The 27,121-nt window shown below is 37.5% G+C and overlaps 13 protein-coding genes across 13 annotated transcripts; 7 read left to right on the top strand and 6 right to left on the bottom strand.

Annotated features, from left to right (window-relative positions):
• Window positions 1-38: 38 nt before the first annotated feature.
• RPC19 (DNA-directed RNA polymerase core subunit RPC19) lies at window positions 39-491 on the bottom strand (the record flags this gene model as incomplete). Its single annotated transcript, XM_003677446.1, has 1 exon — window positions 39-491. One exon carries the CDS (start codon window positions 489-491, stop codon window positions 39-41), a length of 453 nt encoding a protein of 150 aa, XP_003677494.1.
• Window positions 492-901: 410 nt separating this feature from the next.
• On the top strand, window positions 902-2,683 carry NCAS0G02540 (uncharacterized protein; the record flags this gene model as incomplete). The annotated part of the gene is made up of 1 exon (XM_003677445.1): window positions 902-2,683. The coding sequence occupies one exon, from the start codon at window positions 902-904 to the stop codon at window positions 2,681-2,683; it is 1,782 nt and encodes a 593-aa protein (XP_003677493.1).
• A 588-nt stretch (window positions 2,684-3,271) lies between these two features.
• TDA5 (Tda5p) lies at window positions 3,272-3,919 on the top strand (the record flags this gene model as incomplete). Its single annotated transcript, XM_003677444.1, has 1 exon — window positions 3,272-3,919. One exon carries the CDS (start codon window positions 3,272-3,274, stop codon window positions 3,917-3,919), a length of 648 nt encoding a protein of 215 aa, XP_003677492.1.
• Window positions 3,920-4,078: 159 nt separating this feature from the next.
• Window positions 4,079-5,635, bottom strand: DMA2 (ubiquitin-conjugating protein DMA2; the record flags this gene model as incomplete). The annotated part of the gene is made up of 1 exon (XM_003677443.1): window positions 4,079-5,635. One exon carries the CDS (start codon window positions 5,633-5,635, stop codon window positions 4,079-4,081), a length of 1,557 nt encoding a protein of 518 aa, XP_003677491.1.
• Window positions 5,636-6,090: 455 nt separating this feature from the next.
• MLS1 (malate synthase MLS1) lies at window positions 6,091-7,755 on the bottom strand (the record flags this gene model as incomplete). The annotated part of the gene is made up of 1 exon (XM_003677442.1): window positions 6,091-7,755. The coding sequence occupies one exon, from the start codon at window positions 7,753-7,755 to the stop codon at window positions 6,091-6,093; it is 1,665 nt and encodes a 554-aa protein (XP_003677490.1).
• Window positions 7,756-10,932: 3,177 nt separating this feature from the next.
• On the top strand, window positions 10,933-13,527 carry DCP2 (decapping enzyme complex catalytic subunit; the record flags this gene model as incomplete). The annotated part of the gene is made up of 1 exon (XM_003677441.1): window positions 10,933-13,527. One exon carries the CDS (start codon window positions 10,933-10,935, stop codon window positions 13,525-13,527), a length of 2,595 nt encoding a protein of 864 aa, XP_003677489.1.
• Window positions 13,528-13,716: 189 nt separating this feature from the next.
• NCS2 (Ncs2p) lies at window positions 13,717-15,171 on the bottom strand (the record flags this gene model as incomplete). The annotated part of the gene is made up of 1 exon (XM_003677440.1): window positions 13,717-15,171. The coding sequence occupies one exon, from the start codon at window positions 15,169-15,171 to the stop codon at window positions 13,717-13,719; it is 1,455 nt and encodes a 484-aa protein (XP_003677488.1).
• A 251-nt stretch (window positions 15,172-15,422) lies between these two features.
• On the top strand, window positions 15,423-17,213 carry TOM70 (protein channel TOM70; the record flags this gene model as incomplete). Its single annotated transcript, XM_003677439.1, has 1 exon — window positions 15,423-17,213. The coding sequence occupies one exon, from the start codon at window positions 15,423-15,425 to the stop codon at window positions 17,211-17,213; it is 1,791 nt and encodes a 596-aa protein (XP_003677487.1).
• A 262-nt stretch (window positions 17,214-17,475) lies between these two features.
• On the top strand, window positions 17,476-17,742 carry MRP35 (mitochondrial 54S ribosomal protein bL35m; the record flags this gene model as incomplete). The annotated part of the gene is made up of 1 exon (XM_003677438.1): window positions 17,476-17,742. The coding sequence occupies one exon, from the start codon at window positions 17,476-17,478 to the stop codon at window positions 17,740-17,742; it is 267 nt and encodes an 88-aa protein (XP_003677486.1).
• A 156-nt stretch (window positions 17,743-17,898) lies between these two features.
• Window positions 17,899-20,844, bottom strand: NMA111 (Nma111p; the record flags this gene model as incomplete). The annotated part of the gene is made up of 1 exon (XM_003677437.1): window positions 17,899-20,844. One exon carries the CDS (start codon window positions 20,842-20,844, stop codon window positions 17,899-17,901), a length of 2,946 nt encoding a protein of 981 aa, XP_003677485.1.
• A 430-nt stretch (window positions 20,845-21,274) lies between these two features.
• On the top strand, window positions 21,275-22,282 carry SSN8 (cyclin-dependent protein serine/threonine kinase regulator SSN8; the record flags this gene model as incomplete). The annotated part of the gene is made up of 1 exon (XM_003677436.1): window positions 21,275-22,282. The coding sequence occupies one exon, from the start codon at window positions 21,275-21,277 to the stop codon at window positions 22,280-22,282; it is 1,008 nt and encodes a 335-aa protein (XP_003677484.1).
• A 241-nt stretch (window positions 22,283-22,523) lies between these two features.
• Window positions 22,524-24,065, bottom strand: NAF1 (RNA-binding snoRNP assembly protein; the record flags this gene model as incomplete). The annotated part of the gene is made up of 1 exon (XM_003677435.1): window positions 22,524-24,065. One exon carries the CDS (start codon window positions 24,063-24,065, stop codon window positions 22,524-22,526), a length of 1,542 nt encoding a protein of 513 aa, XP_003677483.1.
• A 398-nt stretch (window positions 24,066-24,463) lies between these two features.
• Window positions 24,464-27,007, top strand: SPC98 (Spc98p; the record flags this gene model as incomplete). Its single annotated transcript, XM_003677434.1, has 1 exon — window positions 24,464-27,007. The coding sequence occupies one exon, from the start codon at window positions 24,464-24,466 to the stop codon at window positions 27,005-27,007; it is 2,544 nt and encodes an 847-aa protein (XP_003677482.1).
• Between the last annotated feature and the right edge of the window lie 114 nt (window positions 27,008-27,121).

Here is a 27,121-nt window from a genome sequence, read left to right as displayed (position 1 = left end):
ATTAAATGAGTTTATGAGAGTTTGCCTGTTTAAATAGATCATAGATCTCTAATGCTTTGTGTGAATTTGTCCTCGACGACGTCACAAAGATCCATTAAATCTTGTAACCCCTTCTGGAAAGCCTCCACAGCGGTAATGTCTCCGTAGGTTTGAATTCTAACATTCAAGAAGTTTTCAGAGGGATGAGGTATGGAGTAACCGCAGAATTCAACGTTAGGGTTCTTCATTATAATGTAACGTAGAGCGTTTCCCAAAGTGTGATCCTCGTCCACGATTTGGAATGAGGCACAAGTCCCGTCTTCGGAGGCCCCTTCAGGCAGTATCTTAACCTTTTCTCTATCTGGCTCTTCTTCTTCGTCTTCTTCGTCCTCATTGTTGTCGTCGGATGCGTCCATATTCACGTCGTTGTCCTGTACAACTTCATGTTCTTGTGTGATGTTTTCGACATTAGCGTCGGATGTGGCTGCAGATGGTTCACTAACGGTAGACATGGCGTATGGTGTGTGTGATTGGGGTAAATGAGGTCCTATGTATCTATAGAAGGTGTATATAAATCGTTATAAAAGACGTTTTTCCATTTTTTTATTCAAAAAATTTCAAATTGACGTTCCGGGTAACAGTTGAGAGTGCTCATTGACACTTATGTTAGTACTACAATGAAGATGGAGGCTTTCACTACTCTTTCTTATGGAAGGAGGAGTTCTGTGGATATTTGAGGAAATACATAGTTTGAGATAGACTTATTTTTGTTTCCTATCTGTTTTCTGTTGCTGTTTTTGTTGCTGTCAATTACCCTCTCACTGCTAGTTATTGCGGAGTTTTTAGCCTCCCTTTTCCAATAGTCACATCTCATTGAACAGTCCACTCATCGGTCCATCGACAGAAGGATAACTATACCACAATGTCAGGAAGCATTACAAACGAGGCATCCAACCTAGCTATTCAGGAACCTCATGATGACCAGGAGGTAACATCGGAGACTGCTCCTTTGTTACCGAACGATACCGCCATTCCTGGATCTGCTAATACTGTTGACAACAACAATAACGACGCTGCTATCACTACTGCCAACCCCAAACAGTCGCATAGAAATTTTGGGTCTCACTCGAAATCTTCACCTAATGAAGACGAGCAGCAGGATCAAGAAGACAGGGAGGCTTCCATTCCAACGGAAAGATATAAATTGCATAGAAGCTACAGACTTTTTATCCACAATTCTAGATGGATCTTGAACATTCTCATCCTTTTGACGTCTATTTGGCTTGTTATGATCTTAATCTCCGATTTCTTCTTCAATATCAGATTCAATAACAGGCTTACAGGATTCAAAGGCATGATCCTACTTTTCATATCCTTGATAACAAATTGTTGCAATTTTTGGTTCAACGATTTGGGATTATACTCTCCATCAGATTACAAATTGAATATTATCCTAGCTCTGTTGACAATTTTCAATTTATTATTACTATATTCCATTCACTTTACAAGATCAAGGATAAGTTTCACAGATAACGCAATCTACATTTGGACTTCATTGTCCTTCCTTGTTGGGGCGCTCCTTGATTGGTCCATCTTAAATTACAACAATTCATTAACAATACAACCATACGATGAATCAAAGCATACCATCAAAGAATGGATCTTTATAGCAACAAGAAACTTGATTAAGATATTACTTCTTGCCCAACTATTCTTCCTAACAACAACAAATTTACTCTCCACATTTGACCTCCATCATGCACAACCACCTTCAACGGAGTTCCACTGGACAGACAAAAATAAGGTTTCTCAATTGCATATCGAATGCCATGGCGATGTTTCAGGAGATTCTTCCACTCCATTAATAATATATGAACACGGAGGGTATGACACAGGGTACGAATCTGCAGATTGGATTAAAGAATTGTACCATCTAAATAAGATATCCCGATACTGTATCTACGAGAGACCTGGTTATGGATTTTCAGATTCCATGAGTAGTCCTGTATCGATCTCTCTTGTAGTAGATCAATTGCAATACGTGTTGAGGGAAGAATTAAAAGTGACAGGACCCCTCGTTGGTGTTGGGTTTGGATTTGGTGGGCTAGTGTCTAGGGTATTTTGTTCTCAGAATTTGGATTTGTGTCAAGGGTTGTTATTGGTGGATTCATGGCATGAAGAATTACTATTAAAAGATTATTGGAGAAAATTGTTACCTCCCTCTAGAGATGACAAAGATGGGGACCAAGACAGGAAGAAAGTTTGGCTAGGCTATGATGAGATTGGATCCAGCAATGAGTTTCCATTGTGGTGGAAGGGAATTTGGAATTCCTTTGGCTGGAATTTGCAAATGTCTTGGCTTTTGAAACATCATGGATCTAGAGATAGGATTATGGGTAGAGAGATGAAGTATCAAGAAAAATTCTTGAGAATGAAATTTTTGGAGAGTGTCACTAGTTCTATCTTAAGTTACAAGGAAGTCGTCAAGAGTAACGATAATCTGAAAAACATTAAGACTAGTGTAGTAAGTTCCAAGGAAATGATCAAAAGATCTGTACAATGGGGTGATTGGCAGAGAACATTAACTAAGATTTCTCAAAATACAAAAGAATGGACAATTGTAGAGGGTGATCATAATATTTACAAGTTTGGTGTGGGTAAAGACCAGTTACAATACGTCTTATTAAGATTATTGGAAGATTGATTATTCATTCCCTAACTTTAAATAGAAAACTGTTTTTTTTATATTCTTATATCTGATTATGTAATCATTAAACGCTATTCATTTTGACATCAGTGAAACTTTCAATGTGACATTCGGTGTATTGATGATATGAATAACAATAGTAAACATCGAGCAATTAACGATGAATATTGATGCAATCATGTATTGGGTAGTAATACCGTTACTCAAGTACCCTGGTATAGTTATATTACCCTTTTCTACGTACGTTCCATTTTTTCCTCTACGCTAATCGATGAAACAAACACTAACATATGCATATTTGGTAGATACATCACTAAAACTTTAAATTGCGCTTGGAAATCGCTGCTCGTTATATCTTCTGTCTATTCTCTTATTTTATATGCGTTCCTTAGTTTGAATACATGGTATAAGCGTCAGGGATCTCAGAAGTGGAAAAGTATTAATGATATAAAATCGCCATGCGTCGTAATCACAGGCGGCTCACATGGGTTGGGACATGCTATTGTTGTTAGATTTCTGAATAAAGTTCCCAAGATTACGATAATAAATGTGGATAAAATTTCAAGCCCACAGGATGATCCTAGAATGGTCACTATACAGTGTGATTTATCCAATCAAGTGGAGATGGAGAAGACCCTGTCTTTGATAAAACGAAAATATGGCGAACGAATCGCGGTCATTATAAATAATGCAGGGATGAGAATGAAGTATCAAAATTTTCAACATTTAGACCAGAATGAATGCATGAGGGTTTTCCAATTAAACACATTCAATGCTGTTCGATTCATGCAATCATTGGTTCCGGAGGAAAACAGCAATGATAGGCAATGTTATATTGTGAATGTGGCGAGTACTTTAGGTACACTGACACCTGCAAAAGTGGCAGGGTATGGTGCTAGCAAGTCTGCATTGATAGCGTTCCATCAGTCATATAGTATGGAATTGCAAACTAGGAGGGTATCTAATATTCGCACGCTGTTGGTGGTTCCTGGACAACTTAATACTGCTATGTTTAGCGGATTTGAAGCACCAAGACAATTTTTCGCTCCTGTCGTGGAAATTGGTACCTTGGCAGATCAAATTGTTCAGAAATGTGAGATGGGGGAGAGAGGTGAACTTAATGTACCATTTTATTCAAATTTTGCTCATTTATTGATGGGTATGCCTTATATGGTGCAAATTTGGGCTAGAAAGTTTGCTCAAATTGACAATTGCCTTCCTGACGAAGAATAAGTAAATGAAATAAATTGCGCTTAAACGAAATAATATTTAAAAGTAATTATAATAGTAGTTAGTTAGTGGTAGAAGAACAAAATAAACGTCCTAAAGAGAAATAAATAAAACAAACAAACAGACAAACGTAATGAAGAGAGAAAGAAAAAAGGAATTGAACTAGACAATATTTATGTTCTTTGGATCATCTACCGCTCCCGGACCCAAATGATCCACAAGTTGATCACCTTCACTTTCAATCTCACTTTCAGATTCGTCATCACTGCTTTCCAAGGCAGCTTCCAAATCACAAGCTGATCTACAATTAGGGCATACAAATTGTGGGTAGGACAACATGACTAATCTTCTAATACAATGGAAATGCCAACTATGAGCACATGGAGAAATGAAAATTGCTTGGCATGGTCTAATCTTAGACAAGCAAATGGAACAATCTTCCTCTTGTTCTGTTCCCGTAGTCATCATTTGTAAATTTTTTATTCGTTGTAATGCCTCTTTATTAAATGCATTTGCCTTTAATTTCCAGGATCTATTCAATTCCACTCTCATTCTCACACATCTATAAATTTCCTCGGTACCACCACGGAAATCCATTCCTAATTGTAATATATCTCCATCATGCAACAGTACATCCTTAGACATTGTTGATGCTGGAGCCAATCGTTGATGATTCAAGAAAGTTCCACTTGACGACTTAACATCTCTAATGAACCAATTCCCCTGTTCATCCACTTTGAACGACCCATGTGTTCTCGAAACGACTTTGGATTTGAAAACCACGGGGTGGTAGTGTTCTGGGATCTTTGAGATGGCTTCACGGACTCTTTCCGTATATCTTCCAATAACCAACTGTGAACCTGGTCCCGCGGTTCTCAATACGGGGTCAAAAAAGAGACCCTGACTTGTTGTAGCGGAACTATCAATGAATGGTGTCAATCTGATGCTGAAGAATCCCTTCTTGGTCTTTCTTGTTTGTAGAACTGCGTCATCTACTGGTTCAGGAAGTACTGTTCCCGGTGCTAAGTCCAATTGTAGTAAATTTGCTACATTTTTCTGGTCTGGTCCGTATACGAAATGGCGTAAATTCTTCAAACTGACGTTATTATTGATCTCATCGTTTGTCGTAGATGTGGTAGTGGCTGCTGATTCCGGCATTGTTGTTGTTGTTGCTGGTTGGTATGGTGGATGCGGACGTATTTCAGCGATATGGGAGCTCAGAGAACTTAATTGAATGTTATTACTGTTATTGTTGTTTTCGTTTGCTAGAGCTGAATCGGAAGCAGAAACAGCAGCTGGTGCAGAAGTTTCTGAGATTGTTGGGTTTGCAGTAGTCAGAGATAAAGATATGGGCAATTGTACCTTTGGACGCGGGATGATGTGCGGTTGAGATTGCATTTGCAATTGCACTCTTGGATTCTGAGCAGTTTCTTCCTGTGATTGAGATTGATGAGCTGGTAAATTTTCAATGCTATTCAAGTTGGAAGAGAAGGGTGTATTTCCCGTCAACCTTTGTTCCTGTTGCTGTTGCTGTTGTTGTCTGATACCGAAAGTGGACCACAAAGAGTTGAAACTGGAACCTCTTGTTCTTGCCGAAGTTCTTGTCTGTGCAATAGCTGGTGGTTGAGGCGTATTTGAACGGCTATTATTACTATTTGCGCTAGTATTTATGTTTGAATTTGTATTTGAGTTAGAACCGCCTGTTATGTGACCTGTCATTAGCTGAAGTATGGGAGGAAGAGGAGGAGGATGAGTATGTTGTATGTATGTATGTATGTATTGTTGAACCCTCGGGTGCTGTTGAATTGATTGATTTGTTGGAGCTAGCGTAGTGGTACTTTTGTTAGGACACGAAGTGGTGCAATGTAATGGTATACTATGCTATGCGATGCAATGATTCCTGCCGTAAGATTGTATTGTCTTGATCTGTTTTGTATAGGAGACAGAGTGAAATCAAGTTAGGTTGATCGAAATAAACGGGGGTTAGTACCGTAGTGACCTTTTTCCTCGCGACGTTGCCACATTTTTTTTTTTCTTTCTTTGGAAGATGAGTTTTATTTTTCACGACAGCAAATTAAAAAATATGTATTATATGAAGAGTTATTTTAGAGAAAGAATATATGATATGATATGATATGATATAAAGAAGAAAGAAAGATAGGGCAGGGGGGGTATCACAACTTGCTCAAGTCTGTTGGACGGGATTTTTTGGTTACGATTTCATCGTACAATAAAGTGGTTAAGAATTCACTACACTTTTCACCTTTGATTTCGGGCAAGAAGTATTTAGCAGCAGTAGCGTATTTGTTCTTGTTCCCCAATGGACTTGCCTTGGATAATTTTGCCACTTGTTCATTCAACAACTGTTCAGTTAATTGTGGAGTTACTTTTTCACCCGTGTCACTGAGAACCACACCATGATGAACCCATTGATACAATTGACAACGAGACACTTCAGCAGTAGCAGCATCTTCCATCAAGTTATTAATGGGGACACAACCTGAACCTCTCAACCAGGCTTCCATGTATTGCAACCCAATGTCCAAATTTTGTTTGATACCCTCGATGGTGACTTGTCCCCCGACGATATTTGTCTCTACCAAATTTCCAGCAGTGATGTTACAATCTGGTACGTAATGAATTTGATTTGCTGTCCCCATATTGATGAAAACTTCATTACAAATGGCAGCCAATGCAGGGTGTGCGATCCAAGAGCCATCATGACCATTAGTCAATTCTCTAATCTTGTCAGTTCTCACTTTATTCATTGCTGTTTCATTAGCCTTTGGGTCATCCTTGATGGGGATTTGAGCGGCCATACCACCCATTGCATGGACACCACGACGATGACACGTGTTAATTAAACGTTTCACGTATGCGTTCATGAAGGGGGAGGTCATTGTCACTTGATCTCTATTTGGTAATACATGTTGTGGTAAATTTCTTAATCTTTTAATTGTAGAGAATATGTAATCCCAACGACCACAATTCAACCCACTTGAATGCTGTCTCAATTGATAAATGATTTCCTCCATTTGGAAAGCAGCGGGTAAAGTTTCAATAAGGACTGTGGCTCTAATGGTACCACGTGTCATTCCGATGTAATCCTGTGCGACGTTAAAGATATCATTCCATAATTTGGCTTCCAAATGATGTTCCATCTTGGGCAAGTAAAAGTAAGGACCTTTTCCCAGAGAAACTAATTTGTTAGCGTTATTGTAAAAGAACAGACCGAAATCGAAGATGGATGCAGAGATGGGTTCATTATCCACAATCAAATGCTTTTCCAGTAGATGCCATCCACGAGGTCTCACAATGACAGTTGGTAAATTTTCGAATTTATCATTCAATTTATATTCCTTTCTTGGCGTCTTGAAATTAATTTGATCTCTCACGGCATCGAACAAGTTAACCTGACCGTAAATGACGTTATTCCAAGTGGGGGACATGGAGTCTTCAAAATCGGTCATATAAGTATTGACATCTGAGTTTAGTGCGTTGATCAACATGTTTCTTAAAGGTGGGCCTGTAATCTCACAACCTCTATTGATCAAGCCGGGAGCCAAAGTGGGGCCCTGCCACACGGGATCGCTTCTAATGTTTGCCGTTTCAGGAAGGAAATCCAGTTGGTAGTTGCCGGAATCCAATCTTGCCTGTACTTGTTGTCTGTTGGCTAGCAAGGCCTTGCGTCTTTCATTGAAAGTGCGATGCAAGAGAACGATGAATTCGAGTGCCTCTTTGGAGAGGATGGTAGCGACGGTTGTTTGCGAAGGTGGGAAAGCAGGTTGTTTGTCGATGTCGACTAGCAGTTGCACGTTGTCCAGGGATACTTTGACCATTGTGGTTGTGGTTGTGTTTGGGGATTGGGGGTTGGATGGGTAGAGATGAGCACGCCAGCATACAGGGTTTATATACCTTGCCAGTGACGGCTTCGGATGCGGCCGGACGAGCGGAGACTGTCCGAGAAACCGGAAACAAGCGATGGAACAACGGAGGCGAACACGTGCTTGCTAGTAGAATCTAAATGTTCGTTTTTCCTAAAACAAAGGTAATAAAGAATGTCAGAGATTCATTAAAGATTTTTCTAGTATGGCGAAACCACTACGGGACTTCGCTAATGACAAGACTAAGAAGATAAAATGGGACAAACCCCAAGACACAGCGTTTTCGTTTTCTATCTTAAAACAAGCGCTACTAGAAGCGCCAGTATTGAAACCTTTTAACAACACATTAGAAGTGATAGTTACTACTGACGCTAGTGATACAGCCGTTGGTGGAACATTGGAATTAATGAAGGACGGTAAATTATTTGGAGTTGTGGCCTACATAAGTAAAGCTTTACACGGACACGAATTGAATTGGTCCATTAGAGAAAAGGAATTCTATGCTATTGTTTGCTGCTTAGAGAAATGGAAACACTACTTGTTGGGTAAGAAATTCAAACTTTACACAGACCACCAGTCACTGAAGTATGCTTTTTACAGAGAAAAGCTTTAAATTAAGATTGGCAAGATGGTGGGACGATATTGCAGAATATAATTTTGAAATAATACACATTAAATTATCAAGACTTAACGTAACATATCCAAAATAGCGCTAGACCCACAACACATGACTATACTACGAAAGGAATACACCAAAGATCCTCAAATGGCACTCATCTATTCACATCTACAAAAGAAAACTTCACCACCTCAAAAGCTGGCTACCATTATTAAACACTATACGTTAAAAGACGGTCTACTATACTATTCTGCTAAGATCCCATTTGACTCTCGGTTAGTTATTCCAACAGGTACCATTCGACAAACCCTACTTCATCTTCATCACGATTCTTTATTAGCTGGTCACCCCGGTTCTTTTCCTACACGATTACTACTGGCCCAATATGGTCAGCATCGTAGCGGAATACGCTAAGACATGCACTCAATGCCAACATAATAAACACTCCAGGTTATTACCTCCAGGCGTCTTTCAACCTCTCTCAGTTCCTTTCCACCCTTGGTCATCCATTGGCATTGATTTTGTGAGCGGAATGAAGAAAGTACACCACTATGATTCGGTATTCGTGGTAACGGACCGACTCACTAAAATGGCAAAATTCATACCAACAAAGAAAACTTTGGATGCAAGCGAATGTGCAGATCTACTCATCAACCATATCATTTGTAACCATGGCATCCCAGAGGAAATCGTTTCTGACCGTCTCAGGCAAAGGCTCCGAATCCAACTCAAATTCACCACCTCATACAACCCAGCGTCCAATGGCCAAACGGAGAGGACCAACGACACCATGCGAAAAATTATTTCTAGCTACACCAACGAACACGCCGATGACTGGCCAATGTACTGTGCAGTGGCTGCATTTGCGTACAATAACACGTACCAAGGTAGCATTAAGACCACCCCCTTTTTTTCCCTAACTACAGCTTCCACCCACGGTTAGCAGGCTTTACAAACAGAATCCTCCAACACCACAACAACAACGAAGAGGAACACACAGACGGCACACTTCAATCGGACCTTGATTACCACCTACAAGCGTTACAGAACATCATGATATCCATCCAAACTAACATGGCAGATGCCCAAGATCGTCAATCTATCGACTTTAACAAGCACCATCGCCCTGTTGATATTAAGGTAGGAGATCGAGTTCTCATACACAAAGATGCGTACAACAATCAGGCGTACACGAAGTTCCATCACCTCTGGTATGGCCCTTTCAGGGTCACCGAACAAGTAGGACCCCAAACCTACCGTCTCAATTGCCGTACCAACAATCGCCGAACCAACACATTCCACGTTCGACGTCTCAAGTTGTTCTACGAAAGAGCCAATGCCCCTAATGTGCCTCCTGAATCTTACCAACACAAGTTACATCTCATCGAGTCTGTTGTTCGTACCTTTGCAAACCGCACCTGTGAAGTCCGCTGGTCTACTGCCGAAATCTGGGACACCAGTATTTTGCCCATCGCTACCATTTTTAACTCAGACTACCGTCACTTACTCAACCGTTTTTTACGACGCACGCAACCAGCAGATTATTATCTCGTCCTCTTAAGCTGGGGACCAGCTTCTACAAAACGGGGGAAAGTGTAAGATATCCGATTTATTTGAATTATTTATGATTACCAACGAATGTTGATGTTTGATTTTATTATGTTTACCAACTAACATTGATGATTTACTATATTATGTTTACCAACTAACGTTGACGAACAGGCATCTCTATGTTCCGGCTGGCCATGTATTTCGGCAGCCAAGCTGTACGGGTTTTCTTTTGTGTTTCGATTAGTGTTCCCTAATCAAGCGGTACAGAGTCTTAGAATGTCCTGTTATCACCGAGGGTCATGACCTCTGGAACGGTGTGTTAAATCTAGATTATTAACAAGTTCAATTATTTGGGAAAAGAAACGAAGAAATGTGAAATACTATACTAGTAAGAAAACATGATAAAAATCTGGAACTTAAAACGAACAGTTGTGAGAGAAAAGTGTTAATCTGTTAGATAACCGTAGAAGGAAAGAAAGGAAGTTTAGTAGCAGTGAGTTAAAGAGATAGGGTGTGACAGAGGAAAAGTAAAAGTATAAAAGGAAGAGAAAATCAGAACTAAATTTACGTATTTTATTTTATTCCCATTATTGGATATTAGTTTATATTAGTTATTATTTACTTACCTCAGGAGAAGATAGATTCTTAGTTATCAATTCCGAATATAATCAGCTCCAAAAGATCATTCTCACGAAGCACATATTTCACAATTGGTAGCGCCGCGCTTCTACTGTAGTTCTTCCGCGGGTGGGAATTGGGCTTTCCGGTTTCTCGGCGGCTAATTGTTTACTTTCAGCTCTCGCCTCAACATCCCGTCCAAAGGGACATCACCCAGCACGGCCCGCTTGTCACTGAGCAAAGAAATCGCACTCATATAACAAACCTCTCTTGTTGTTCTCACCCGTATACAGACAGGACAAACATACAGCACAAACAAACAAACAACCAAACACGCCTGCCATATGTCGCTCTCTCTTCGACCCGCTCTGGAAAACGTCACTTCTGTCGACAGGGTCCTGGAAGACCTCCTCGTACGTTTCATCATCAATTGTCCACCAGAGGACCTTTCCTCCGTGGAAAGAGAACTGTTCCATTTTGAAGAAGCATCATGGTTCTACACGGATTTCATCAAGTTAATGAACCCGACACTACCCAATTTGAAAATCAAATCATTCGCCACTAGGATAATCAAACTGTGTCCCCTGATTTGGAAATGGGATATCAAGGCGGATGAAGCCATGCAGAAATTTTCCAAATACAAGAAATCCATCCCCGTGAGGGGGGCGGCCATATTTAATGATAAATTGAATAAGATATTGCTGGTGCAAGGAACAGAATCCGATTCCTGGTCTTTCCCCCGAGGGAAGATCTCGAAGGATGAAGATGATGTTATGTGCTGTATTAGAGAAGTGAAGGAGGAAATTGGGTTCGATTTGACGGATTATATCGATGAGAATCAATTCATTGAAAGAAATATTCAAGGAAAGAATTATAAGATTTTCTTGGTCAGTGGTGTTTCAGAGGAATTTCAATTTAAACCACAAGTGAGAAATGAAATTGAAAAAATTGAATGGAGAGATTTTAAAAAAATGTCAAAGACAATGTACAAGTCAAATGTTAAATATTATTTGATTAATTCCATGATGAGACCACTATCCATGTGGATTAAACATCAAAAGCAAATTAAGAATGATGATCAATTGAAACAATACGCCGAGGAACAATTGAAATTATTATTGGGTATCACTAAGGGTGAACAAGTGGATCCAGGAAGAGAATTATTAAATATGTTACATTCTGCTGTGCATATGGATGAAGCCACTCAACAACAGCAACAACAACCTTTGTCTGCATCATCAACAGTAAATAATAACGCACCAATGACAACAACAACAACACCTCAAACACAAACACCATTACCAATTCATCCAAACGCATTATTATACCCTCCTGTATTTAATAACATGGCTTTCCAACCATTCGCTCCCTTCCCATTCGTCAACGGCAATAATCAATTCATGATACCACAACCAAATATTCCCCTCCCTCAACCATTAATACCACCTCATCCACATCTACCATCTGCCACTCCAAATATTGGTGCCTTGTCGAAACCAACTTTGATAAATAATCATGAATTAAACATGAATAATAATAATAATAATAGTGGTAAGCAATTATTAGATATATTACATTCAAACCAACAGGAAAGGAAAAAATCAAATAGTTCACAATTATTAGATATTTTAAAGAAACCTTCCAATGCCAAACAGAATGAGCCATCTCTACTAGACGTCTTAAAGAAACCAAGTCACCAATATACAACAATTAACAGCAATGAGGAAGACGAAAACGACAACGACGAAGAATCATATGAAGTATTCGAAAGTAGTTCCGAGGATGGTGGTGATGACGATGATGAGGGATTTCAAGATGCTCACGATGTCATTGATAATCATAATGAAAATACCAATTTTAAACCTCCACATCTTGATAATTTACATTACATGACTAATAACGTCAAGATTGAACACGTTTCATTAAAGAAACAAAAGGATATCAAATCATTAAGAAATAACACTACAAATGATCAAGAAGATTACTCTTCTTCCCTTTCCAATTCTGATTCAGAATCACAAGAAATTGAAGAACAAAAATTAAAGGAAATTGGTAAAGAAGAAAATCCTCCATTGGAAATCTCATCCAATGATGTAATTATAGAAAATGCATTCCATGATGGTGATATTCCTCATATGGATAATAAAGACGAAAGTGTTAAATCAATGAATAGTTCCATGATGAAGGAAAATGTAAAGAAACCAAAATTTAAAATCTTGAAACGTGGTGAAAATATAAGTGATATTAAATTAGATAATAATGAACCCACCATTGCTGAAGAACCAACAACTAACACGGATTCTAAAACTTTACTAAACATGTTAAAGACCCCCAAGGAACCGGAAGCACCATCATCTGTTCTTTTAAATATTTTGAAAAAACCAACTGAAGAACAAAACGATAATGCCAAGGATTCTAATATATTACTCAACATGTTGAAAAAGCCAAGCACATCACCCCCTGTGGCAAATGAGGAACACACTCAAAATTCATCAACCGTGCTATTAAACATGCTAAAGAAACAATCACCAGAGTCAAACACAGACGCCAAGGGCAGTGAAGAACTAATGGACATGTTAAAGCATCCTCATAATGGGCACATGGAACAAAAAGTTTCACCGGAATTATTGAACGCAGATAGAAGAAGTTCCACTTTAAGTCCCTTCTCAATGGAACAATCCACTAGTATAAACACTCCTAATCTTGGAAACACAATGCAAAATACCATCCCAGAAAATTTATACGATAACCAGAACAGGGCACAATATTCCACTGCATCTAATGAGTTACTAAGCATGTTACATAAGAAACCTAGTAATGAACAACAGCAAGCCAACCCTGAATCCGGATTGATTGATTCATTCCCATCAAACTCACACATTCAAAATAATTTTAGTGCATCCAATGAACTACTAAATATCTTGCATAAGAGAGCTTGAAGCATTAGATAAAATAATTAATTAAGCCGTGTGTTTACTTATTTACTTAGATTGTAACTTTATTATCTTATAGTATAGAATATTAAACCATAATGATCTTTTCAATGAATGAATTAGCGGCTACAAGTGACTATTACCGAATGCTTTTTTCAATCACCTCTATCTCCCTTAACAATATGCGCAATCCAATCAGTGTGCCTTTATTATCTCGTCCTCATCTTCTTCGGAAAGAACATATTCATTCAAGACATCATTCAATTCTGTATTATTAAATTTAGGCCATTTCACATTTCTATTTTTTATACCGTTCATCGTAATAATACAACCATAACACAATGGGACATAAGTACCATTCTCCCATATCGAATCTTTCAATTTCATATATTCTGCATTCTCTATCCCGACAGCAGATTGTGACCATTTTTCATAAAATTCCCTCTCCTCTTCATTTTCAATCGGATATCCTTGAATGACAGCAATAGATCGTAACCATTTCGAGGCATCGGAATGTAAATTACCCAAACATAGGGAACATTTACCACTTTCTTCTTTTCCTTCCCCTCCTTGATTAAATTCAGGTTCAGCCAATTTATCACCAGTTCTCAGAACAGTAGAAATAATATTTGAATAATCACCTTCAATGTCATTGAAATACTTTCTAGCCAATTCATTTATTGTCATATTCCGTACTAATCTAATGTTCTTATGACTGTTATCCTGCTTTACCTTATTAATCAACAATGAATCCCTTGCATCGTATCCAATCACCAATTGGTCTAAACCAGCAATGTATAAATAAGCATCCACTTCATCTAATAAGATATCCTTCAATGGATAAGAATTTTTAAATTTGTTGCCATAAACGGAATCAAATGAATGCATGTCCAATGATGTAGCCACTTGAGCACCTCTTCCCTTAACCACCAATGAAATAATTTCATCAGCTAACCTCGTCATGGAATGACCCCAAAGAATAGCCTTATAACCATGCTGCAATGTGTATTTCTTTACTACATGTCTGGTAATGAAGTATAGCAAATCACCGCTACTATTCCTATTAGGACATTTTTTCAATAATTGATCAATGGTATCGAAATTAGTGACATCCGCCCCCATTGATGAAAATTCCTGGTAATGTAAAACAATTTGTTGTAATTCATTACCACATGAGTTGAAAAACGAATCTAGTGATAATACATGGAAATTAATTTTTCCCTTATTAACTTGATACCTTTCCCTTAATGAGTTTATGTTTTCCTTAATTTGTACAAGATCTTCCTCGTGTCTATAGCATGTTAATACATCTACAGAAAACCCAGTCTTCCCCTTATGTTGGTGAGATTGCTCAGTTAAAGTGTCATTCAATATATCTAATAGGACCAATGACGAAGAACCAAACGATAACGGAACCAGGATTCGAGAATCCAAATTTTGCTGCTCTGCCTCCTGCGCTGTCCTGACTTTATCTTTATATAACATCTTGAATATATCTCTGTAATAATCGGAAGACATCATTTGCTTTCTTTGTTTTAACGTGATGAACTTTTGAAAACATTTGCTGCAAAATTTCTCCTTCCTAGAGTTCACAGTTACTTCATCCTTTTTGCATCTTTGACACAGTTCTTGAGCAGATTGATCAGTCATGCCGCTAGTGTTACCTCTCAGATCTTCACTAGCCCTATTTGTTCAGAATAGAGAGGTGAAATGATCAATGTCAACTCATCTCATCGCATTAGTAATAAATAATTTTTCAATTTCATGTTGCGTTACCCTACTGGGATCTCGACAACCGTTAAAATTGTCGGACAAAGAGAGAAAAGCTCACCACAAATATAGGAAAGACAGTTTTGAACGTTGCCCTTCTTAGACCAATTACTCAGTCAGACACGGCAACGATGAGCTCTAACAATTCTATGAGGGACTTCATCTCCAGAAACAAGACCGCCATTATTGCCACTGTTGCTGCGGGAACTGCTGCTGTTGGTGCCTATATGTACTATGCCCAATTACAACAGCAACATGAGAAGAAACCAGCAAAGAAGACTAAGAAGAGTAAGAAGTCAGTCACTGAGGAAGAGAAGAAAAAGGAAGAACCACCAATTTACCCCATTGATGCAAACGGAGAACCTGTTTTGGGTGATGTGGACCTATTAAACGACAAGACAAAAGAGGAATGGGCTGGAGCATTGAAAGAGAAGGGTAATGCTCTTTTTAAAAAAAAGGATTTTGAAAATGCAATCAAATATTACACTTTTGCTCTCTCTTTGAAAGAGGATCCTGTTTACTATTCTAACATTTCTGCCTGTTATTCTTCTTTACTTAACTATGAAAAAGTTATTGAAATGGCTACTAAAGCCTTAGCCTTGAGACCTGATTACTCGAAAGTTTTAGTGAGAAGAGCTAATGCTTATGAAAAATTAGGGAATTTCGGTGATGCTATGTTCGATTTATCTGTCTGTTCATTGAATACCGATATGAGTGATGCATCAATTGAACCAATTCTAGAAAGAAATTTGAACCAACAAGCAATGTTTGTATTAAACACGAAACTAGGTGTTACTGATAAGAAAAGTCAATTACCTTCAAATACTGCGTTAACCTCTTTCTTTGGTATTTTTAAACCAGAACTAAGTTTTGCCAATTATGATGACACTTGTGAAGGTGATAAAGAATTATTGAATGGGTTAAAGAATTTATATAGATGTACTGCGGAAGGTTATGAAACCGCTGATTTATCATTTACCAAAGCAACTGAATACTTCTTAAAGCAATTGAGTGAAACTCCGGATGACGAAACTGTTAAGGAAAAGACTGCAATTGCATTAGAACATCAAGGTATCTTTAAATTCTTGAAAAATAATCCATTAGAAGCGCACGAAGATATCAAGAAAGCATTAGAATTACATCCAAGAATTAACTCCTATATTTATATGGCATTAATTCTTGCTGATAAAGGGGATACCGATAATTACTTCGCTAACTATGAAAAGGCTATGAAATTGGACGACAAGAACGCTGCACTATACTATCATCGTGGTCAAATGTATTTTATCACACAACAATACGAAAAGGCCGGAGAAGATTTTGATAAGGCCAAGGAATTAGATCCTGAAAACATTTTCCCATATATTCAATTAGCATGTCTTTCTTATCGTGAAAATAAATTCGATGATTGTGAAACATTATTTAGTGAGGCAAGAAGAAAGTTCCCTAACTCTTCAGAAGTACCAAATTTTTATGCTGAAATCTTAGCTGACAAAGGTGATTTTGACGCCGCTTTGAAGGAATATGAAAGAGCGATCGAATTAGAGAAGAAACAAGATGCTGTTCATGTGGGTATTGCTCCATTAGTTGGTAAGGCGACCTTATTGGTAAGAACACCAACTGTAGAAAATTTTGTCGAAGCTACTTCCTTATTAGAAGAGGCAGTAAAGGAAGATCCAAGATCTGAACAAGCAAAGATCAGTCTTGGCCAGTTGAAGTTACAACAAGAAGATATTGACGAAGCTATTGAGTTATTTGAAAGTGCAGCTACCTTGGCCAGAACTTTTGAAGAAAAGTTGCAAGCAACTACGTTTGCAGAAGCCGCAAAGATTCAAAAAAGAATTAGAGCTGATCCAAAGATGAGTGCCAAAATCCAAGAAACTATTGCTGCCCTACGTGCTTCTGATTTTGCCAATTTATGATTAAGTGATGCCTCCATAGCCCTATATAATACTATTATGAACTGTAAATAATGTAATAAGATCTGAACGTATTAATCATTGACTGTTGCTAACGGAGATAAATATAATATCGTAATTCTTCAATCTTGGAAAATTACCCAGCACACAAAAATTGATAGTATACTAATAAAGAGACAAATCTATTAATCTTAAAGAACCACAAGCTCAAGTGAAGCTCACAGGAAAACAATTACCCAATCACATTAACATTAAACGGTTATCAATGCTTCCCTTCTCATTCTTACCGACATTTTACAGAGCTCGTTGCTTAAACCTAACAACGTTGACAATAACGAGAAATTTGATGAAAACTCATAAGGGGACGGCTAAGAGATGGAGACGAACGGCACAAAGCTTTAAGAGGGGTATTGCTGGTAGAAATCACGGTAATGCCGGGTGGTCAAGACGTTCTCTAAAACATTTATCTGGAAGAAAAGACGCTGATCCATCATATCTTAGACACTTGAAAAGACTCATGCCATATAAATAGGTAATATAAAATTAACATTCGTCATGTATGTGCATATATTCTATAAGGTGAAAGGAAACTTTCTTCATGTAAATAAATATTTTTTCAGGAAAAAATAAGTGATATAATGTGAAAAGTGATATTCTATAATATGATAATCTATATAACATGTATTGTTTATACTGTTTTTTCTTCTGTCTTATTATATTCTTCTTCGATCCATTTTCCAGTGGCGTCATCTCTTCTTAACTCAGCTGTTGGGAAGTAATGGTAGTTTGTCTTCAGTGATATAGCAAATGGCACATTATCGAATGACATTAATCTCATGTTGCAATAACTGTTATCTTCAATTTTCCTCACTTCTGTTAAAAATATTTCTAAATCTGGAGTTTCCACTTCGTTAACATGTGTAATGAAATTGGTGGCAGAAATACCGTATTGAAGTGCCGGGGATGATTCTCCTCTAAATGTGCAATATACACCTTTTGGAATATCGGCCATTGCTTGACGAACTGCATGATGAGGCATCTGTAGAATAGACCCTGCAAATATAACCAGGCGATCAGTCTCATGGACGGCGACGGTCTTAACATTCAAATCAACCACTTTACCATTGCGGACTACTTTAAACCTCAGTTCTGGATCTTCCTTATATTCATCCGATGCGCCAACGATACCAGATAAATGATCCATCTTAGTTACTAATCTGTCATTCACGGATAGAATCACATCTCCTGTCTCTAACCTAATAGGTTCCTTGGTGTAGGAGACTCTTGACACAGTCATAAACTGTAAACGATCTTGTGATTCCTTTTCCATCCTTTCAATCCATTCTTCAGGAACACCTCTTATTCTTGCATTCAAGATAGTAATCGACCCAAATCCAGCATCTACAATTCTAACTATTGGTTTCTGCCCTCTCTTTAAAATGTTTATAACATTCATGCAATCCATTATATCAAGACCCATCAAGTATATTTTTTCTTTGCTTTCTTCTCTTTCACCTAGGAATGACAGCCATAGAGCCCTGACAGTACCATCATCATCTGTCAATATCCCTGAATGACATCTGGGACTTACTATACTATCGATGGAAAGCGCTTCCAAATTGGTGGCTCGGTATCTTGGAATTAAATTGCTTGGAATACTCACAGAGGCAATATCAGTCACAGTAGTATCGGACGTCAATAACTTATTACTATTCGTAAGTCCAATAAATTTCAATTTATCACCACGTTCTACTCTCTTTTTAGATAACTTAGGTGTTATAATATTAGCGATAACCAACTTTGGATCATATTTTATAATGGCGTAATTTTGAGTTGGGTGTAAGAATTCTAATTTGGCTGGAACAAGGACAGAATCTGCGATGGTAACAAATACATCCAAACAATCATGTGGTACAGCTCTACGAGAAACAATGACATATCCTCCTTCTGCGTCGATTATTAACCCAGATGTTCTCAAAGTTTCCCCAGGTAGGGAATCCAAAGGTATAGCCGCCATAGTGGTGACCAAACATAAAGAATGTGACAATTTTGCAATTTGAGGATTGTCGCTTGGAATGTCGATAAACCTGGCAGTTTTGGGGGAGATTGGTTCAGCTGGTAAAGGTTCTGCCACGTTATAATAATCCCATATACCTGTGGTGTCATTCCTCTTATATACCCTGAATTCACTACACCAATGACGGTCAATATATATAGATGTCACGTGTGGAGAATGTTGATCAGTCATATGATGGTATCGTACTGTAACACGTTTGCGATCAGGAATATGCTTCATGACTTCTATGAATGTGTCAAGATCTGGAGTGTCTTTATTATCTACTGAATCCACAATCCAACCAATCTTTTCCTTATTATCAAAATTAAATGATCCTGATGCACTACAAATAAACACACCTTTTACTGGTAAGGCGTAGAATCTTGCCATTTGATATGATAGTTCATTAAATGTAGCACCACAAACCTCGACATAACGATCAGGTGTAATATTGTGCAAATCACCAACTTTGCAAACCACTGTACTCTCGATACCTCCACGTTGGATGATAATTTCAATGTCATTTCCAATCCCACTATCTAATATATCATCCAATTGGATGAAGGATGATATTATTTCACCATTTACAGCAATAAGCGTATCACCTTCTTTAATCTTACCATCACCAGGTCCTTCTCTTAATACAGTTTCAGCAACTAGTAGACCAATTTTTTCAGGATACATTTCACGTATTTGGGTTTCACGTTCGGAGGTCAACCCTAGTCTTCTACATTCGTCAAACGGTTTCAACAACCATTGGATTTGAATAGTCCCACGCGTTATTGGTTTATTATTTTGCACACATTGTAAGGCTCTAAGTATTCTATCTAACGGAAGGAAAAAATCAGTAGAGGCTTCGGTGGAACCACCAGCTTGTAATGCCACGGCATACCCATCAATGTTGACAACGGGTGACCCAGACGAACCACCAGATGCTGAAGCAGCAGCTTGGATATATTCAGTGTTAAAATCATTATAAGTCAGTTCACCATAATCAGGAGCATTTCTATCTAGTCTACTGATAAACCCCGCAAGAATACTCAATTTTTCACCGGCATCATTCCCGACAACTCTAATTTCAGAGCCCACTTTGGCTAATGAAGGCTTCAGTTCCAATGCTTGAATCTTTGTATATTTGATTTTCTTCGGATCAAATTTCAAGAACCCAAAATCATGAACTGGGTCTCTGTAGATAGGAATAACGTCACATTCTTCATGATTATCAAAGACGACGTACCCAACAAATGGTCCTGCACCAACAACATGTCTGTTCGTCAAAATAATCCCTAAGTCAGAGTCTACGACGAACCCAGTGGCTTCCGATACTAACGCAGGATCACAATCGAAGGGTGCGACTTGGGCAAAATGAATGGAGACCACTGAATTGACCACTTTAGAGATTGTGTTCTGCCATCTGACATAGTTTTCAGAATCCTTGAAGTTAACGTCATCAGAGCTCGCTAGGGCGTCAGCGGCAGCGACTTCTTGCTGATGGTCGACAACTCGCCTTTTGATGGATTCTTCGTGCTCTTCAACGTTAGAATGCAATCTCTTCCTATTGTCCATTGGTAGAGTCATAATGTATAATGGTAATGACACCTGGGGAATCTGTAGAAGTTGAGATGAGTGTGCCACTGTTGAAGACTATCAGTGAGTGTAACTTGTACTTGATTTTGTTAAGGCGCCGTTTCGAAAATTTTCAATTCTTGGTTTCAATATCGCTATCGACGTGTTCCCTGGAAGTGGATCAGTAGAAATAAGTAAGCTTATCGTTGATGGAAGATCTATTATGGAACATCATAGAATTCCTGGTAATTGCAAATGATATCTTGTATACTGGAGCGGTTTTTAGTCTTTGTTCTTTTATTGTAGCTGTTAAATCAAAATGTAAGCATATTTCATACTCCGATCACGACATGAAATTTCAATTTAATCTAGTCATAGTACTCTTGTTCAGGAGAGCGAGTATATAGGAACTGTGAAAGATCCTCGAGAAGACTGGTGTGTTATGTCAGGAAGCTACTGGACGTCAACACAGAGACACAATTGGCAATTCACCAAGACCTCTCTGGCGAAAGAGAGGCAGAAATTATGGATTCTGGAATGTCAACTATTCCCCCAGGGATTAAATATAACAATGGATGCCCCGAAACCAAACTCCAGTGACAATTCAAATGGTACAATTATGAGGCCGACAACGAAGAATATACCGATAACTCATAGGGACCTTCATTACGATAGAGACTATAACCTTAGGATATACTGCTATTTCTTGATTATGAAACTTGGGAGAAGATTAAATATCCGACAGTGTGCTCTTGCTACAGCCCATATTTACCTATCAAGATTTCTTCTAAGAACTTCTGTGAGGGAAGTTAACCTATACCTACTGGTGACTACAACTGTTTATTTGGCATGCAAAGTGGAGGAATGTCCGCAATATATACGAACGTTAGTAAGTGAGGCAAGATCATTATGGCCTGAATTTGTTCCACCTGATCCAACAAAGGTCACAGAATTTGAATTTTACTTATTAGAAGAATTGGAAAGTTATTTAATAGTCCATCATCCTTATCGACCATTAGAGCAAATTGTAGAGACCTTAAAGATGGAGCCGTTCCAATTAAACTTGACCGCAGATGACCTTCAAAACTGTTGGTCTTTGATTAATGACAGTTATATTACAGACGCTAATTTAATATATCCACCTCACATCATTGCAATGTCATGTTTATTTATTACAATAGCTCTCAAGAACATAGACGCAAATGTTGGTAACGGCAATACAAAGAATGATAATCTGATAACCCGTGCATTAAGTGGAGAGAATGGAATGTCGAAAACCCAGGAAGTCTTTAATCTATATATGGCACAATCACAGGTCGATTTAGAAGAAGTAATGGATACGATACAAGAGCAGATCACTTTGTATGATCATTGGGATAAATATCATGAGCCATGGGTCAAATTTCTTCTACATACATTATATTTAAGACCCTCCTCGATATCTAATTAGTATAAATGGAATGGACAATACACTAATATTACAATATTGTTGATTTGAAGTTTTGAAGCCATAAACTGATAAAAAAAAACTCCCCAAAGTAACGAATATCAAAATGATATATCTTTAAATAATGCTATATATAATGGTCTCTAAACCAGATGAGTATCGAATAAAATATTATCTTCATAGTCTGTTTTATGCTTAATTAAGAGAAATGAGATAAAAGAACAGTCATGTTAAGTAACAAATTTTAAGGCCTTGGCTGTTGGTAATCTGGATTTTGGTTTTGTTGTTGCTGTTGTTGCTTTAACAATAGCTGATGTAATTGATGAGCAGGGGTCATGCCAAACTGTTGGTTAGGTTGAGCAAGTGATAGGTTGTTCGGTTGTGGCTGTGGTTGTGAAGCAATCGGGTATTGTTGGTTGTATTGTGGTGGTCCAAAAGCCTGTACAGGATTATTAGAGAATCCAGAATTGCTTGGTGGTGGATATTGACCTTGAGGGACATATTGTGGAGGAAAATGACCCATAGTTGGAGGATATATCTGAGGCATTTGAGGTACTTGAGGATATACGGGAAATTGATTACTCGTAGGTTGTGGGAATGGAGGATATTGGTTAGGTGGGTATTGAGTTGGTGGCACAAATGGTTGAAGTGCAATTCCACTACCATATTGTAGATATGGATTATTCATTCCATTGGGTATATTACCATTGTTGGTTCTGCCCTGTGAATTCTCATTTAACGTCTTGTTCGTTTGGCGTGTATTACGTGATCTGTAACCATGAGCATGATTATCATTTGTTGGTGCTGTATGAGGCTTATTGAACTTGTTGTTATGGTTATTGTTGTTGTTGTTTCTAGCCTTTGATCGTTTGTTCGCATCTTTTCCTATGTCGCCTTCCTTTCCTCTATCTTGGCCCTTTCTCTTCTTTTGTTCTTTTCTCATCTTCTTAAATTGTGCTTCCTTCTCATCATCTGAGAATTCTTGTTCTTCTTCTGGTAGTTCTTCGTCGTAGCCATTTGAGGCATCAGTACCTCTATAACGCTTCAACTCAAAAGTGTCAATCCAATGTGCATCAGGAACTACAATGAATGCCTTTTCTCCAATATGGCTCTTCAATTTAGCAAGTAATTCATTCTTTTCAGATGGCACTTTTATTCTATAAAATGGATTTTGTAATTGGCCAAAGACTTCACACAATGTACCTATAACTGTACGATCTTCCAAACAGAAGATCGAACCGTCTTTCAGGACTCGTTTTTCACCAGATAAATTTGCATGTATAATAATATTATTGTCAAGGACGGATTGAATCACACCAATATGAGTTATATCAGTATTTTCGTTAATTTCATAATCTTCAGGAATAGAAGGGATAGGTTCCTCAGTTAATTCATTCTTGGAACGAATGGGGCCTGTGGAACTTGGTTCTTCTTCATCATCCTCTTCTAAAACAACGCCATCAAGAACTGAACCCTCATCAGAATCGCTCGAGCTATTAGTTTCACTTTCTTTGTCACTTTCATCCTCATTGCGATCCTCATCCTCTATATCCGGCGATGCAATTTCTTTTGTCTTTTCGTCCATGTCACTAGCGGCTTCCAAAACCTTTTCTATTTCATCCTCTTTTTGGGTGGTTGGTATCTTCTCCTCAGTCTTATCATTTTCTTCAATGTTTTCATCGCTACTTATATCATCAATAGGGATATCATCTGGGAGATCAAGTTTCAGTTTCAGAGTGGCATCTGCTGGATTTTCAATAGCCTTGGTAAATAAATCTTCGCTCATCTTGTCTTCAATAAACTTGCTGAGTTAAGGAGTCTTACTTCTTGAACAAAATCAAGAGACAATTCTTGCGATGAGCTGAAGAGTTTTATTTCTGTGACAAAATTTATTTTTCAAATCTCGGAATTTTCACTCAGCGGCTAAAACTGTATCATTAACAACGAATATTTTAATTCAACTACTATTAAAGCCCTATTTGGCCCTAAATTGTCAAACCTATATTTTGTTTATTTTTAATCCCTAGAAATGAGATGTAATGTAAACAAAGCACAAACTTTGTTTGAAATAAATAAATAGACATTTTGCTTAAACTTCGATGAACAATTAAAACAAACAGGTTTATTAACCCTATTACCTTTCAATTGAGATAGATCAGTCACTAAATTTTAATACAGCATAGAATGGACCTAGATGCTGCTCTTTCACCAGTTTTAGAGGCACTGGTTCCTCACGCGTTATCTGATGTATCATTGAGGTCATTATTACGTGAACTGTCGCTACTGCTACGATCCCCTGCTAAATCAAGCGCACATTTACAAACAATTTTACAAGTATACAAGGATCAGCTTCCATCGACCATTGAGAACAATGCATCTTGGCAAAAACTAGAGAATCTACTGTTGCCGTTATGTTCACTCAAAAAAAACGATGATATTACCAAATATCTATCTGTATTTCAATCAATGCTCTCTCCTGGCTTACCGTCTCCTGATGGGAGAAATCAGAGGTACTCGTATCAAGGCCCTAACAGAAATTTAAATTCTCCATTTAACCCAACAATCAGTCCGAACAGAGCACATAGCGTTTATTCAGAATCGTTCGAGAATTTTGATCGTTATTCCGACAAAAGATCGTTACCATCGGTATATAAGGACAACCGAACGATAAATAATACGATCACTTTACGTGAACTATCTGATCAATATTACAGAAATATGGTCCCCCAAGACGTAATGTTAAGATACGCAGCATATACGTTAGTAGCTACCACTTCTGACATGTTTCCCATGGATTTTAATGTAATTCAAATACCGTCAAACATTCCAAACTCAGATAGTGCTATGTTACACTTGATCTTTGAAGCTGGATTATTATACCAATCCTTAAACCTAATTGTCAATCAGCATAAATCTAGTAATATATCCCCAATCAAGAAAGCACTAATTATACACTTAAGCAAAGAATTACGAAAGTATACTGCATTTATTAATAATCTGACCATCTCAAATAATCTTACCTCTTTGAAAGCCCTCTATATCGAATTGTTTGAATACGTTTCGGTACTAAGAATTTATTTTCAGTTTATGGAGCACTTTGAAGCAACTTCAGGTGACATGTATCTTTCCGAATTCCATTCCTGGAAATCACATGGAGATTTATTGGTCAGCCGTGTAGCTACAGAATTGTTTGATTGCTTATTATCCCTCTATTTTGAGTATTTATTTAATTGGCTTGTAGCTGCAAAGGTTGAATCGACATTTAATGACTTTTTCATAAAAGTACAAGATAATCATGATGAAAAGATCAATATCATACCTGTAACACTAATTAGCGAAAAATTACCACATTTCCTGGATGGTGAAATGGGCAATAAAATTTACATCATTGGAAAGACATATATCTTCCTTACAAAATATTGTAAAGAATTGGAAAAATCCAATGAGTTCGCAAAAAAATATTCAGTAATATATTCAAATTTATTGCATAACGGTATATCAAATGAACTTTTCAATACCATTAATCAACAATATGATGAAATTTTACAAATTACCCACACACTTTTATGTGAAAAATTCCATTATAAAAACATGCTGTATGCTTTGAAGGATTTTCTACTAATGGGCAAAAGTGATCTTATAGAAATTTTGACTAAAAAGGCTATAGATCTATTAATGTCTCCAGCAACGACAATTCAAGGGTATAGATTAACAAGTTCACTACAAGAAGCTGTTCAACAATCATCAATAAACCATTGGATTAATCAAACCGACAAAAATTTTATTATAAATGGATTAGATGCACGAGTATTAGATATGGGTCATGGTTCTGTTGGTTGGGATATATTTACTCTGGATTATAACATGGAACCACCATTGTCTTTAGTGCTAAATGTGAACAGAGAAGGTGGTAAGAAGGAATATTTAAGAATCTTTAACTTTTTATGGAGATTTAAGAAGAACGCATATTTTTTCAATGATGAGATGTTGAGGTCCAATGAATTGTTGAAGATGCTGAGCAAAATAAGGGTAGGAAACCCACTAGCTAAAGATATACTTACCAAATTATCCAAATTTTGCATTCTACGATCCAAGTTGCACCAATTTAACAGCATGATGGAATCATATTGTCTCAATTTCATTATTGAAAAAGAATTCAATACTTTGGAATCCAAATTGAACTCCACTGAAAACGATATCATTCTCCTTGGCAACAAATTTTCAGAATCAGATACAACAACACCTATTCAAAAGCCAATGAAAGATATACTACACTTGACAGTTGACAGTGAAAGGAACAATAATGGAAATCAAGTTATCAGACGAACCAATTCTAAGACGTTATTGAATATTGACGAACTTGATAATGCGCACAACACTTTTTTACATAGCGTTCGTTCTCATAAACTTCTACTTGCTAATTCTGATAGTAATATCGGGACATATTCAGGTAATCCATACCCAATCTCGTTAATGATAATCATGGAAACTGTTTTCAAGTTTATTGAATTTTATTCTAAATTGAATGATATATCTGAAAAAGTGTTAATTCAATTGAATTTAGCAGATACGGGAAATTTAGGTGACCTACTGACTCAGTTCACGTCAGCATCCTTGAGTACAGTACAAGAATATAAGAGATTTAACCATCAACTTTATGTTTTTTGCAAAGATTTGAAATCTGACGATGAAGATGATTTGCGTGTATTAAGCAGGATGTTAAGGTAGAAATAGAAACGGACAACAAGTTTATATAAAGCACATTTAATGACCATAAACAGTAATAATAATAATAATAATAATAATAATAATAATTACTTTAATAATAATATTAGAAATTAA

This window comes from Naumovozyma castellii, chromosome 7 (assembly GCF_000237345.1).
Source record: "Naumovozyma castellii chromosome 7, complete genome".
NCBI lineage: Eukaryota > Fungi > Ascomycota > Saccharomycetes > Saccharomycetales > Saccharomycetaceae > Naumovozyma > Naumovozyma castellii.
This window is presented reverse-complemented; position numbering and strand designations above follow the sequence as displayed.